Genomic DNA, 14,647 nt, shown 5'->3' on the forward strand with positions numbered 1-14,647 from the left:
TTATTTAAATAATTGAGAATGTCAAATTATTTATGTGGAAATACATATTTTTGTTATTAACAATTATATTTGTTCTTGGTGAATTTTTGGATTTTTTTTTTTTTTTTTTGGAAAATGTCAAATGTTCCGAAAATATTTAGCCTAATGATTAACCTAATGCCAGGTTTCATAATTTCGTTTTTGAAATATTTCGTAAAGGAATTTGGATGCTTACAGGGCGAGATAAAAAACCAGTAAAGAAAGTCCTAAATTCGGGCGGGGCCGATTTTATGATACCCTACACCACTTTTCTAATTTAGTTGAGTTCCACTTAATAATTAAAAATTTTTAAATTCAATCATACACGCTATGATTAAAATTATAATTTATAGTTCAAAGGACTAAATATGCCAAAGCATTTGTATCTTTTAAATTCGGACTTGTATTGCCGACTTGGTGCAAAATTAATTTGAAATCAGATAAAGATATATATGGGAACTATATCCAAATCTGAACCAATCTCGATAAAATTTGGCAAAGATATGTCTGAGCTGTATTTGATATATTTGCCTGAATATCGTTGCTACGGAGTGCATATTACGGTTGTGGGTAACAAATATAACAAATCCGATGAACAGTATATATGGGAGCTATAGCTATATCTGAACCGATCTTAACCAAATTTGACAAACTAGCTTCTAGACTCAATTCGGCCGCATGTGCCAAATACCATTCCATTTGGAAAAATATTAGACGTTTGGTGCACAATAAAAGGTAAATCGGACGAAGTTATATATGGGAGCTATATCTAAATCTGAACCGATCTCGATAAAATTTAGCAAATGTATTTCTGAGCTGTGTTTGATATATTTCCCCAAATATTGTTGTTAGAGAGTGCATATTACGGCTGCGGAGGACAAAAATAACAAATCGGATGAACAATATATATGGGAGCTATAGCTATATCTGAAACGATTTCGATCAAATTTGGCATACTTATTTTCAGGCCTAATTTGTTGTATGTGCAAAATTTCGTACTATTCGGGCTGATATTACACGTTTGGTGCACAATAAAAGGCAAATCGGACGAAGATATATATGGGAGCTATATCCAAATTTTGACCGATTATCTCCAATTTCAATAGGGTTCGTCCTTGGGCCAAACAAATGTTGTTTGCAAAGTTTCATCTCAATCGGATAATAAATGCGACCTGCATTTTGTTCACAAGAATACATGGACAGACGGACGGACGGACGGACAGACGGACTGACATGCATAAATCAACTCAGAAAGTGATTCTATGCAGATCATCAAAAGGAACTATGGGTCTATCTCGTTTGCTTTTGCCTGTTACAAACAAATGTACAAAGACATAATACCCTGACCACCTTGTGGTGTAGGGTATAAAAAACTGCAACAAAGTCAAAGTCCATAATTTTTAGATTTTTTGTTTTAAATTTTTCATTGAATGAAAGCAAAAAATATCGGAAATAGCATCAAATTTTAGAATAAGTTTAGATTTTTTCGAATTGGCAACCTTTGGCACGAATTATGGCCTTCAAACGGCCAATGAAACAGTCACACGATGCCCGAATGTTGCTCTGCGGTATTTTGGCCCATTCCCGGCGAAGCTCTTGCTTGAGGTGATCGACACTTTGGTATTTTTTAGTGCCAACCTTGCTTTTCAAACTACTCCAGACACAATAGTCCAACGGATTGGTATCCGGAGATTTTGGTGGCCATTGTGTGCTGGAAATGAAGCGAGGAACCTTATTTTGTAACCATTCTTGAGTGGCGTGTGCTGAGTGCGATGGTGCTGAGTCCTGTTGGAATGTCCAAGGTCTGCGGCCAAAATGTTTGCGTGCCCAAGGCTTTAATACACCCTCCAGAATATTTTCACGATAATATTCGGCATATATTCTAATGTCACGGTCGATAAATATGAGCGGAGAGTGATTGGCTGTTATGGCGGCCCACACCATCACCATGGCCGGCGCTTGAGTTCTGGTGGCCAACCTAAGGTTAATATATCAGCTGACCTCTTTGGCAAGTAAACACATTTATAAACTGCTGGACAACGAATGTTTTCTCATCGGAGAAAACCCAAATTCGGCACTTCACCACTTTCGGCCAAGCGAAGCAACTCTTTAGCTCTTTTGATAAAATGGCACAATATTCCTTACATTCGGCAAATATTGAAAAATGAGCTTGGGTAAAGACATTGAAATTCCAAAAACTGCAAGAACTTACACCGCAACAGGAAGAAAGTTGCGGTGTAAGTTCTTACACTTTTTGGAATTTTAATGGCTTTATCCCGAGCTCAGCTTTCAATATTTGCCGAATGGAATATTGCGAAATGTTCAGCTAACGAGCCATACCCATTTTTCGGCCACTCCGACGGGGGTTTCGATCAAGTCGCTTCTATACTTTTCAAACCATTTCTGCTGATGTTGCTGTTTTCTTCCGTCCACTTCCTTGACGTCGGGCCACGCTACCAGGTAACGAGTGGTGGTACGAGACACAAAAGATTTATTCACATTTAAATACTGAAGTGCTCTAACGATAGCCACTTGTGGTTTTCCAGCCAATTATAAAGAAATCGCACTATAACGCTTGGATGCCTCCATCACGAATAACTTTCGTTCTGGAAAATTCTCACCAAAATGCCTTTGTACGTTTGTAAAAAATATAATGAGTTGTCACTGGAATAATTTAAACAGCTGTCGGACGAGTGGCTTAGAAATGACAGCAGTCTGAAGTTGGTTGCAGTTTTTTTCATCTCACCCTGTATATCAGTCTTAGGCCAGATACGAATTGGTCAATATTCGTCAACTACTTCGGAACCTAACTTAAGGCTTGGGCTACACATCCTTCGGCAAAACTGACTGATACTATTTTACTTGTTTTTTACAAAAATATAAATGTTCCCATAGAATAAGTTCATTGGCGATGGTCTTCTATTTGCAATTCAGCCATGAGGAATTCAAAATGTTGGCCTTGAAACTCAAAATTATTTACGCCTAATTTTAGAGAGCATAGAAAACACTCCAACTGAATTTTAAATAATAACGTATTTTTAATTAATTTTAAATGAACTCTTGAATATACAACAAAACATATTTCATGCCACCCCAAAAAAAAATATAATAATGAAGTCACCAAAAAAAAAAATGTTGTCTTTTCAAATATTGGACCCATCTGTTGGCTGGCCTCTCGGATGACTTCATAATTGAATTATTTACTTAAATTGGCAATTTGTTTTCGTTAGATCCATTAAAACATTGCCAATAAATGTCATTCAACTTTTAATTGTCGAAATGTTGGAGTTGGTCTTGTGTCTCTTTTGGGGGATTTCTTTAATTAATTGACACTTAACGGTCATTTTATGACTCTAATGAATTTGAAACGGACATGGGGGGGTCTACCAATTGCCAAACCAAAAAAAAAACATTTTGAATTTGAAATTCAAATGGCGTTGACCAATGTGTCAAATAAATTGGATTTTTGGTTGTCCAATTCAAATAATATGGAAATGATTTATGCAAAAATTTTGCGGGCAAAAAAAAAACAAAACACCGGGAGAAGGATGTGATGTCATTTTGGAATTGAATACGGAAAGACAATGAGTGGACCCTCTCCATCAGCCATGAACTTGAAATGTGGTTTTCCGTTGAAAGTGAATCTGGTTTTGAGGCGGATTTTAAATAATTGTAGAATTGAATGAATAAAAAATTATTCAAATTTATACACAACTTGGAAGGGACCATATGGAATACATTCCTGGAGGACTAGTCATGGCCGTTGATATTTTCAAAAGGGAACTCGTTTTTTTTAATGAAATTTTTCAAAAGGAAAACTTTAAAACTTTTCTCTGGGAAAAGGCCATCTGACAAAAATCCCAAAATTTTCAATGGGTTTTAGAGACCAACAGTGATCCAAATTTACTACTATTAGTACTTTTTGGACAATTTTAGTGCGCATTTGCACCACCGGATACCAACAGGGACCTCAATATCAATTTTCGACATTCCAGCTTTATCCCTTCAACCAATACCAAATTTTGTACCCTTTGGGTCTTTACGCGCAAAGACAGGGCACCTTTGGAAACCACTGCAAATCTCAAACACAGATGTTATCAGCAATCTAAATATAAAATTTCAGAATTCTATCTCCTTCCCTTTAACCAATACCTAATTTAGTAACATTTATTACGTTTCGTGCAAACATAGGACTTATTTCCAAACCACCTACATTTATTACGTTTCGTGCAAACATAGGACTTATTTCCATACACCAACAGAGACCTTAATATCAAATTTTAGGATTCCAGTTCTATCCCTTCACCAAATACTCAAATTTAGTTCCACTTGGTACTTTCCAAACAATTTCAGTACTCATTTCCAAAACCTCCGCCAATCTCAATTCTATATACCAACAGAGTCCTTCATTTCCAAAACCACCTCCATATCTTAATTCTATAGACCAACAGAGACCTTCATATCAAATTTTGAGATTCCAGCCCTATTATTTCACTTAATACCCGATTTAGTACTGTTTAGTACTTTTCGACCAATTGTGGTATACGTTGCCAAAACCACCTTAACATCTTAACCACAGACATCAACAGTGACATCCAAATCAAATTTTAGGATAGCAGCTCTATGTCTTCACCCAATATCGAATATAGTACCATTCAGTACATTTCGTACAATTATAGTACAGATTTCCAAAACCACCTCCATATCCTAATTCCAGATACCAACAGAGACCTCAATATTAAATTTCGGTATTCTAGCCCTATCCCCTCATCCCATACCAAATTTAGTACCATTTAGTACTTTTCGTACAAATATAGTACGAATTTCCGACCCACCGTCAAATTTCGAACACAGATAGCATCAGTAATCTAAATATCATTTTTTAGTATTTTATCTCCATCCCTTCACCCAAAACCAAATTTAGTACCATTTAGTACTATTCGAACAATTATAGTACACATTTCCAAAATCACCTCCATATCTCAATCCTAGATACCACCAGAGACCTCAGATATCAAATATAAGGATTCCAGACATATTCCTTCACCCAATACCAAATTTAGTACCATTTAGTACTTTTCGTACAAATATAGGACGCATTTCCAAACCACCGCTAAATCTCAAACACAGACACTGTGAGTAGTAAAAATATCAAATTTCAGATTTTTATCTCTATCCCATTACCCTACACCAAATATAGTACCATTTAGTACTTTTCGTACAATTATTTTACATATTTCCGAAACCACATTCATATGTCTAGGCTACACATGAACAGCGACCATAATACAAAATTACAGATGTTAAGCACTTTATGTTCATCCCTTACCAAATTGTACCAAATTGAGTACTATTTAGTACTTTTAGTGCACTTGTAGTACACACATTTTCGAAACCACCTCCATATTGCAATTCCATATACCAATATAAAATTTGAGGATTTCAGCTCTATACCTTCACCAAATACTAAATTTAGTACCATTTAGTACTTTTCGTACAAAGATAGGACACATTTACAAACCACCTCCACATCCAAACACAGATACCATCAGCCATCAACATATCGTATTTCAGAATTTTATCTCTATCCCTTCACTCAATACCGAAATTAGGTATACCGTTTAGTACTTTTCGTACACTTATGGTACACATTTTCAAAACCACCACCAAATCTCAACCCCAGATACCAAAAGTGACATTTATATCAAATTTCGGGATTCCAGCTTTATTCCTCCACCCAATGCTAAATTTAGTACCATTTCATACTTTTTGTACGAAAATATTACACTTTTCCAAAATTACCTCAAAATCTCAACCTCAGATAACAACAGTGACATCAATATCAAATTTTGGGATTCCAGCTCTTTCCCCAATACCAAATATAGTATCATTTAGTACTTTTTTATACAATTAAAGCCCCTTGCACTGACGACCTTTGGCATGGGTTTTCTTCACCTATGTTTTGATCACATTTTTCCCTCTGTCTTCCTCTCCCCGTTTTTAATGACTATAATTAACAATTTTCATATCCACGTAGAAAACTAATAAAAGTGTCAAAGGCGTTGTGGCCGGATAAATTGCTTGAATGATATTTTCATAAAAGCGTCACAAACTCCATAAAAAAACGGGGCGCAACCAGAGATCCATGAATTTCGAGGTGGCAAATAACTGGAGTAGTTCAGAAGATGAAGATGACTGCCTGCCTGGGTGGGTAATTAACATTCATAATTATTTGGTATATCAAGAGACATAAAAGAAAGTATTATTTTGGTGAAATGGCATTTTGGGTCATTTATGGCCACAGCACCTGAGGAGACATAGAAAATTTTTCGGAAAAAAATTTCTAATGAAAATATTTTTCTTTTATAGAAATTTTAATGTCTTATTTTTTGTCTTGCATATCAAAGATGAGATAAAAATTTCCATGAAATATTAAGACAAATTAGGCCAGAGAAGATTAAATATGTTTACATGTATGTTTGATGTTGGCCTTGTATATTAACATTACTCAGTTATGTTACAACTTCTATTTGGCCTATGAGAGAGGAAGTTGTAAGAGGTTTCTTGAGAAATTGTAGCAAAATAGTTATTAACTATGACCTTAGATGAAAATTACAAGTACATTACACATTATCAGTTATAAAAAACATAAAGGTAAATATGAAGATTTTATCTTTAGAAAAAATTCCCATATGCCAACCTTAAAAAATGGAAATAGTACTCTTCGGTATTTTTTTAATTTTTTCATAGAACAATCATTTACTTTTTCCACCTCAGTTTTCTAAAGGAAACATTTGATTGAACTGCCCTACTTTAATTCGATCCATTTAATTCGATCTAGTGAATTTAGATCTACCAAATTTGGTACTATTTAGTACTTTTCGGACGATTATAGTACATATAGACCTGATTTTCTAATTTCGGGATTCCAGCTCTATCTCCTCATTCAATACCCAATTTAGTACAAATTAGTACTTTTCCTACCAATATAGGACACATTTTCAAACCACCGCCAAATCAGTAATCTAAATATCAAATTCCAAATTTTTTTTAAAACCAAATTTAGTACATTTCGAACAATTACAGTACACATTTCCAAAATAACCACCAGATACCAATAGAGGGCTGAATTTCAAATTACGGGATGCCAGCGCTATCCCCTCACCCAATAACCAATTTAGTACCACTTAGTATCTTTCCAACAAATATAAGATACATTTCCAAAAAAATCAGATACCAACAATGACCTTTATATCAAATTAAAGGATTTCAGATCTTTAATTTCCCCCATTACCAAATTCAGTATCGTTTGGTATTTTTCGAACATTAACCGCCGTCACCAACAGTGACATTCACATCAAATTTCAAGATTACCGCTCTATCCCTTCACCCAATATCCAATTTAGTACCACTTAGTACTTTTCGAACAATTATAGTACACATTTCCGAAAACATCTTAAAATCTCAACCTCAAATACTAACAATGACCTTATATGAAATTTCAGAATGTCAGCTCTCTAATTTCCGCCCATTGCCAAATCTAGTAGCCTTTAGTACAATTATAGTATGCATTTCCAAAACCACCTCCATATCTCAATTCCAAATACCAACATTGACCTGAATTTTAAATTTCGAGATTTCAGCTCTATCTCTTCACCCAATGCCCAATTTAGTACCATTTAGTACTTTTCGTACAAATATAGGACACACTTTTAAACCACCGACAAAACCCCAACAAGGATACTATCAGTAATCTAACCATCAAATTTCAGAATTTTATATCAATGCCTAGAGCCAAATCTAAGACGTATTTACAAACAAAATCTCCTCTTCTCAACCCCATTACCGAACCAGAGACCTTAATATCAAATTTCAGAATTTCAGCTCTGCAATTTCCTTTACCAGCAAGTTTAGTGCCATTTAGTACAATTATAGTACGCATATCCAAAACCAGCTCCTTCTCTCAACCACAGACACCAACAGTGACATCTTTCATCCCTAACCACCGAATCTAAAACACAGATTCCAACAAGTAATCTAAATATCAAATTTTCGAATTTTATCTCTATATCTATAGTACATTTAGTATAGTACATTTAGTAGAAGTATAGTACACATTTTCGAAGCCACCGTCAGATTTCAGATTTCAAGCGCTATCTGTTAACCTAATACCAAATTGTACTAAATATAGTACGATTTAGTACCTTTCGTGCACTTGTAGTAAATTTGTAGCACACATATCCAAAAATCATTTATTTGTCACAAACCTACCACCAACAGAGACCCCAATACCAACATTTCAAATTACCATATTTTCGCCCAAAACCAAATTGTTCCAAATTTAGTACCATTTAATACAGTTCGCCTACTTGGTGCACATTTTCAAAACCACCTTTTTCATCTTCAAAATGATTTTCAACACTGATTCTCATATCAAATTCCAAGTTTTTAGCTCTGTCCGTTTACATAGTATCAAATGGTACCATTTTAGAAGTTTAATATCATTTTAGAACTTTTCGTAACCTTAGGGTTGGAATTTCCGAAAATCCTTTGGTACATCTATCATACACTCCATCTGTGACTCACATTCAAAAATTAATAATTGTTGGTATATTTTATTGCCTTTTGTACCCTTTCAATACGAATTTCCAAAACCCCAGCCTTTTCACACACCTAGACCAGCCCTCGTGCAAACATTCAAGATTCTAGCTTCATCCGTATCATCTGGGCGTTGATTATCAGTCAGTCAGATATTACACAACTCTTTTATATATATCTTGATAATTCGGAAAATAGAATTTCCGGTGTATCTGACACATTGAGTACATTATTTTAAGGAAATTTTTATAGACTCAGCCATATGGCTAGAGAGGGCCAAAACGTACCTCATCGAAATAAGGGTTATAGACCCTAGGGTTTTTTGGACCAAATCCATTTCAGGACAATTGGATTCGATCTCCAAACTTGGTACATCGTAATATTATAGTCAAACTTAGATCGAGTTCGGAGATGGGCGAAATCTGGTAACTTCCCTACAAATCGTCGAAATTTTCCAAAAAATATTTTACTGCACATAAAGCGAAAGGACCATTCGATTTTGTGCTAACTCTGCAAGTCCCAATATTTTTTTCCATGAAGCTCATTAAACGCGAAATGAACATCCGATTCCATTCAGACTTGGCATATCTCAATATTTACATCAACACAAGATCTGTTATGAAGATGATAGAGATCGAACCATTCCTTCTGGTACCTCCCCCCAAAGGGTCAAACTTTCGAATAACAAAAACGATCATAAAATCCGAAATAAGCATTCGGTTATCTTCATATTTCACACATCCCACGATTTCTACTAACACAAGGTCTGCTGTGAAGGTGGGATGAATCAGTTCACAGTTCTTTTTTTTAAATTATCAAATTTTCCGTAAAAAGTGAAGGAGTAGTCCATATAGTCCAAACCTGGCATATCGCAATATTTATATCATATTTATTTAGGTCCGATACGAAATGGACAGTATTGGCCCACTTCTTCAATATGTTAAATTAATCGAACATTGTCTGAGGTTATACATCTTCGGCAAAACCGACTGATACTTTTTAACTTTTTGTAATGTGTCCAAAATCCGATTTTTTTCGAAAATATTTTTTTCCAATATTTCAGTGACTTGAATTTTTCTATAACTATTTTTTTCGATATCTTAGAGATGGGCGAATTTTTTACGGCACTGATTAACCAATAAATATATTTTACAATGTCTGAAAAGTGTGGATTTCCTTCAAAGCTATTTTCGAGAAAATGTCTTTCTGACTCTCCATGAGATTTTTTTCGATTTTTCCCAATATTTTTTTTTAATTCTTTTTAATAAATATTTTTTTTCTTATTTTTTTTCCAGGTGATTTCAACCATGCCCAGCATATTGCCTCCCATAAAAAGGTAAGTTGACGATTTTTTTGTTATGACTTCCTTTCGAAGTTTTATTTTTATTTTTTTCAACACAAAACACAATTTATTGCGGCATTACAACGCCGGGCTGAATAAAATCAATAGCTGATTATTAAGTTGTGGAAAAAATTTAGAATATTGAAAAAGTTTTACGCACGAATGGCAACAACATGTAATTTACTCAATTTTTTTTTCATTGGTGCTTTTTTCAATTCTTTTGTTTAGCATGAAGTTGTAGCCAGGGAAAATTTCGTACCAACCCATTTGTCCATCAAAATTCTAGTTACAAAAATAAAAAAGATGGGGAAATAGAGTCAAATACCTTTTGCCAAATGAGCGTAACACAATAAATTTTTACAACGGAGCTGTAGAAGAGAACTTTGATTCATAGGAAAAAAATGCTGCTCAATCGCTGCGGAAAAGGGCAATATTCACCACAATCAAAATATAATTAAGTTTTTTTTTTTTTTTTGTTTATTTGTCATTTTTTGGGTTTCCATTCAAATGTGAATCTTTTAGTTGAAGGGGGTGGCAAAGCATGGCTACAAATTATAAACCATCACCCCCATCATCATTGTCATTGCAATCGGAAGCAGCAGTGGCTCATTCATCAGTCCGTAATATATAACCCACAATATTTATACCCTACACCACAAGGTGGTCAGGGTATTATGTCTTTGTGCATTTGTTTGTAACAGGAAGAAGGAAACGAGGTAGACACATAGTTCCTTTTGATGATCTGCATAGAATCACATTCTGAGTCGATTTATGCATGTCCGTCCGTCCGTCCGTCTGTCCGTCCGTCCGTCTGTCCGTCTGTCCATGTATTTTTGTAAACAAAGTACAGGTCGCATTTATTGCCCGATCCAGATGAAATTTTGCACAGATCATTTGTTTGGCCCAAGGACGAACCCTATTGAAATTGGAGATAATCGGTCAAAATTTAGATATAGCTCCCATATATATCTTCGTCCGATTTGCCTTTTATTGTGCACCAAACGTGTAATATCAACCCGAATTGTATGTAATTTTGCACATACAACCAAATTAGACCTGAAAATATGTATGCCAAATTTGATCGAAATCGGTTCAGATATAGCTATAGCTCCCATATATATTGCTCATCCGATTTGTTATTTTTGTCCACCGCCGCCGTAATATGCACTCTGCAACAACAATATTTAGGGAAATATATCAAATACAGCTCAGATTTGGAGATCGGTTCAGATTTGGATATAGCTCCCATATATATATTTATCCGATTTCAAATTAATTGTGCACCAAATGGTCAATACAAGTCCGAATTTAAAAGATACAAATGCTTCGGCATGTTTAGTCCTTTGAACTTTAAATTATAATTATAATCACAGCGTGTATGATTGAATTCTCCCATAAAAACTTTTAATTGTTTTGTGGAGCTCTACTAAATTAGCAAAGTGGTGTAGGGTATCATAAAGTCGGCCCCGCCCGACTTTAAGACTTTCTTTACTGGTTTTATGATAATTATGTTGTTGATGTTAATGATCGTGTCACATGTTCCAAACAATTCTCAATACATTTGTTGATTACGAATATTTAACAAAATATCGGGGTTTGAAAATCTCTCGCCCCCTTCTAACTGAACCACAAACCACCAGTTGTGTAGTTGTGTCTGTATGTCTGTAAATTTTCTGTTACCTTTACATTGTTTTTGGTTTGGCGTTATTAATACGATACGATGTCTGTCTATCGGTTTGTCTCTGTGTCTGTCTATCGCCACAACATGTCCCCAGTCTCACAACTCATCTACTCTATGGCATACACTCTGATAGTGTCTGAATTCGATTTTACCGATTTCCTTGAATCAAGTGATTTATATTCCACTGATACAGAGACGGGGTGATAGACAGACAGGGAGACATAGAGAGAGGGAGAGAGTGCGGCAAAACCACCAATGAAAGGCCTGATGGAGGTGGAAAAAATATGTGTGCCACAAAAACAAAAGTAAAACTATTGGAAAATACACTTTTCCATGATATCATAAAAATAGAAAATCTGAAAAATTTAATAGGAGCTTCCATAGGAAATCTTCATTGCAGCCTGGAGCTTTGGGGCTATACAAGTTTATAAGATTTTTTTTTTTTTGGGTCTCCTGAAGGCGAAAATCTTAAATTTTCAATTTTTTTTAAGGATAACCTTATGGAGTTAAAAAAAGCTATAGGAAAACGTCAATTTTCCAAGGTGTTATAAAAATAGAAACTCTGGAAATTTAACATGAGCATCCATAAGAAATCCTCAATGCCGCCTGGAGTTTTTGGGCTATAAACGTTTTTACGTTTTTATACCCCCCACCATACATAGTATGGAGGGTATATTAAGATCGCCATTCCGATTGTAACTCATCGAAATAATAATTTTAGACCCAACAAAAATATATATATTCTTGATCAGCGTAAAATTCTAAGGCGCTAGAATCAAAACGAATTTAGATAGGAAGCTAAAATTTTACACAGATCAGTCTTTTGTGTGCAGGCAGTTCGAAGATGGGCTATATCGATCTACGATATTCGGTATTATTATGATTTTATGCAATGGAATTGTCTGAAATTCCACACAAGAAGTTCTTTGTATCCCCTGAAAGAGAATTTTATGTGTAGGTCCACCACCCATATAACGCTACCCCAAGATATTCGGTATTTCGAGGATTTTTGCAACATGATTCACCGGAATTGCGTCAAATTTCGTATTTGTAGGTCGTAATGGGTTCTACCACCTGTGACGGGAAATGTTCTATGCAGGTTCACGTCTTAGTATGGCTCCTATACAACAGTACCTCCCTTTATTCGGTATTTTGATGATATTAGAGACATTATTCACCGGATTTGTTTAATATTTCGTCCGAAATCGGTACTATAGCGTCTCCTATATAAAAATACGTTTTTTTTTTTTTTTTGTTTTGAAATTTTAAGTTCCGAAGGGAATAACAAGTAAGTCGTTGATTTTTTTATAATTTCCACAGATACAGAGACATAGAGAGAGAGTGGCAAAACAACCAATCACAGGCCTGGTGGATGTGCACAAATATGTGTGCCATAAAAACAAAAGTTAAGCTATTGAAAAAGTTTCCATTAAATTATAAAAATAGAAAATCTGGGCCATGAGATTTCATAGAAAATTTTCCATATAGCCTGGAGCTTTGGGGCGACAAAAAATTTTTATTTTATTTTATTTATTTTTTTTTTTTGAAGACATTGAAGGCTAAAATCTTGGATTTTTGCAAATATTTTAAAGATTATTAGGTTATTAGTCGTAGATTTTTTACTGTCGGTATTTGTTAGTTTTTTTTAATTTAATTATTTATTTTCTGTAGGAAATCTGACTTTGAAGATCTGCTGAATTGTTTTTTTTAGGAAATCAGCCTGACTGAATGAGAGTTTCCCCGCTATTCAGACCGGATCTTTGAGGGTATACAAAAATTGAAGTTTTTTTTTTTCGAAGTAATCTTGTATTTTTAGATTTTTTTTTTTTTTTGAAGGGCTGTCAGGTCTCTAGTCTTTGATTTCTTCATATTTTTGTGGTCCCAATGCCTTTATGTTTTAAGAATTTTTGTGGGACCATCGGGGGGACCGTACGTGTCTTTTTAGAGTAAGTAGTTTTAAGTTCGTTTTTTTAAGAATCTTTGATTCTTTTTATAATTTTTTTAAGGCAGTAATTTAAATTGTTTGGAACTTTTTGAAGGCTTTACTCATGAATTTTTTTTGCAATACTTAGGGCTTATAAACATTTTTTAGATTTTTTTTATAATATCCCGTCTTTTTTCAAACTTTTTTCAATTTTGAAGGACTCACAGGTTCCAATTCTTTGATTTCTTCATATTTTTTATGGTCTCAAGGCTATTGGAGTTGATTTTTAAAGTTTTTTTTGGGATCATTTGCGGATCTTTTTTTAGGTTCTCTAATTATTTATTTTGAATAATATTTTGAAGGAGAAATCGTAAAGTTTCTGTCGAGGATTTTTATAACCTTGGCCACATGACTACAGAGGGGTATATATCATTTGATGCGGCCAAAACCTGCCTCATTAAGACCCCAGTCTCCATGAACCATATCCGTTTCAGGACACTTGCAGTCGATCTATTTGTATTCTTCCGTACGTCTATTAGTCAGGCTGTTGTGCACGATAACTCTCAAAGGAAGTAAACTCGACACATCGTAATATTATTAACAAATTTGGTTCGCCTTCGGAAATGGGCTATAAATGCCCATACCTTCTGGTATGCGAAATTCACAGGCGACTCCATTCAGACTTGGTTTATCCCAATATTTCTATCAACACAAGATCTATTATAAAGATGGTAGAGATCGGAAAATTTCTTCTAGTACCTCCCCCACAAAAGGGTCAAAGTTTTGAATAATCAACACGATTATAAAATTTGTAACAATTTGTCTTATACGAATTGGACTATATTGTCCTACCCTTTCGGAAAACTCCCCCAGTCCAGTCATAATGGAAGTAAGTATTTATTTAAACAAACAGATATTGGCATTTTTTTTTAATTTTTTATAATTTTTTTTTAGTTTTTTAAAAATTATTTAAGAATTTTGAAAAAATCTCAAATAATGAAAAATATTCAAAAATCCATTGTTATAATCTTAAAGATTTTTTTAATGTCTATTATGATCTTCAAAAAATATATAAACATTTCCT

The 14,647-nt window shown here is 34.4% G+C and overlaps 1 protein-coding gene across 2 annotated transcripts in view; it reads left to right on the top strand.

Moving 5' to 3' along the window:
* The window catches only part of LOC101888548 (protein spire), a 189,690-nt gene that overhangs the window by 36,742 nt on the left and 138,301 nt on the right, over positions 1-14,647 (top strand). For both annotated transcript variants that reach the window (XM_059123917.1, XM_059123918.1), the window contains exon 2: positions 9,912-9,952. In XM_059123917.1, coding sequence (XP_058979900.1) covers positions 9,912-9,952 — 41 coding nt within the window. The remainder of the gene's footprint in view (positions 1-9,911; positions 9,953-14,647) is intronic.

The sequence above is a fragment of the Musca domestica genome, unplaced genomic scaffold (genome assembly GCF_030504385.1).
Source record: "Musca domestica strain aabys unplaced genomic scaffold, Musca_domestica.polishedcontigs.V.1.1 26, whole genome shotgun sequence".
Taxonomy (NCBI): domain Eukaryota; kingdom Metazoa; phylum Arthropoda; class Insecta; order Diptera; family Muscidae; genus Musca; species Musca domestica.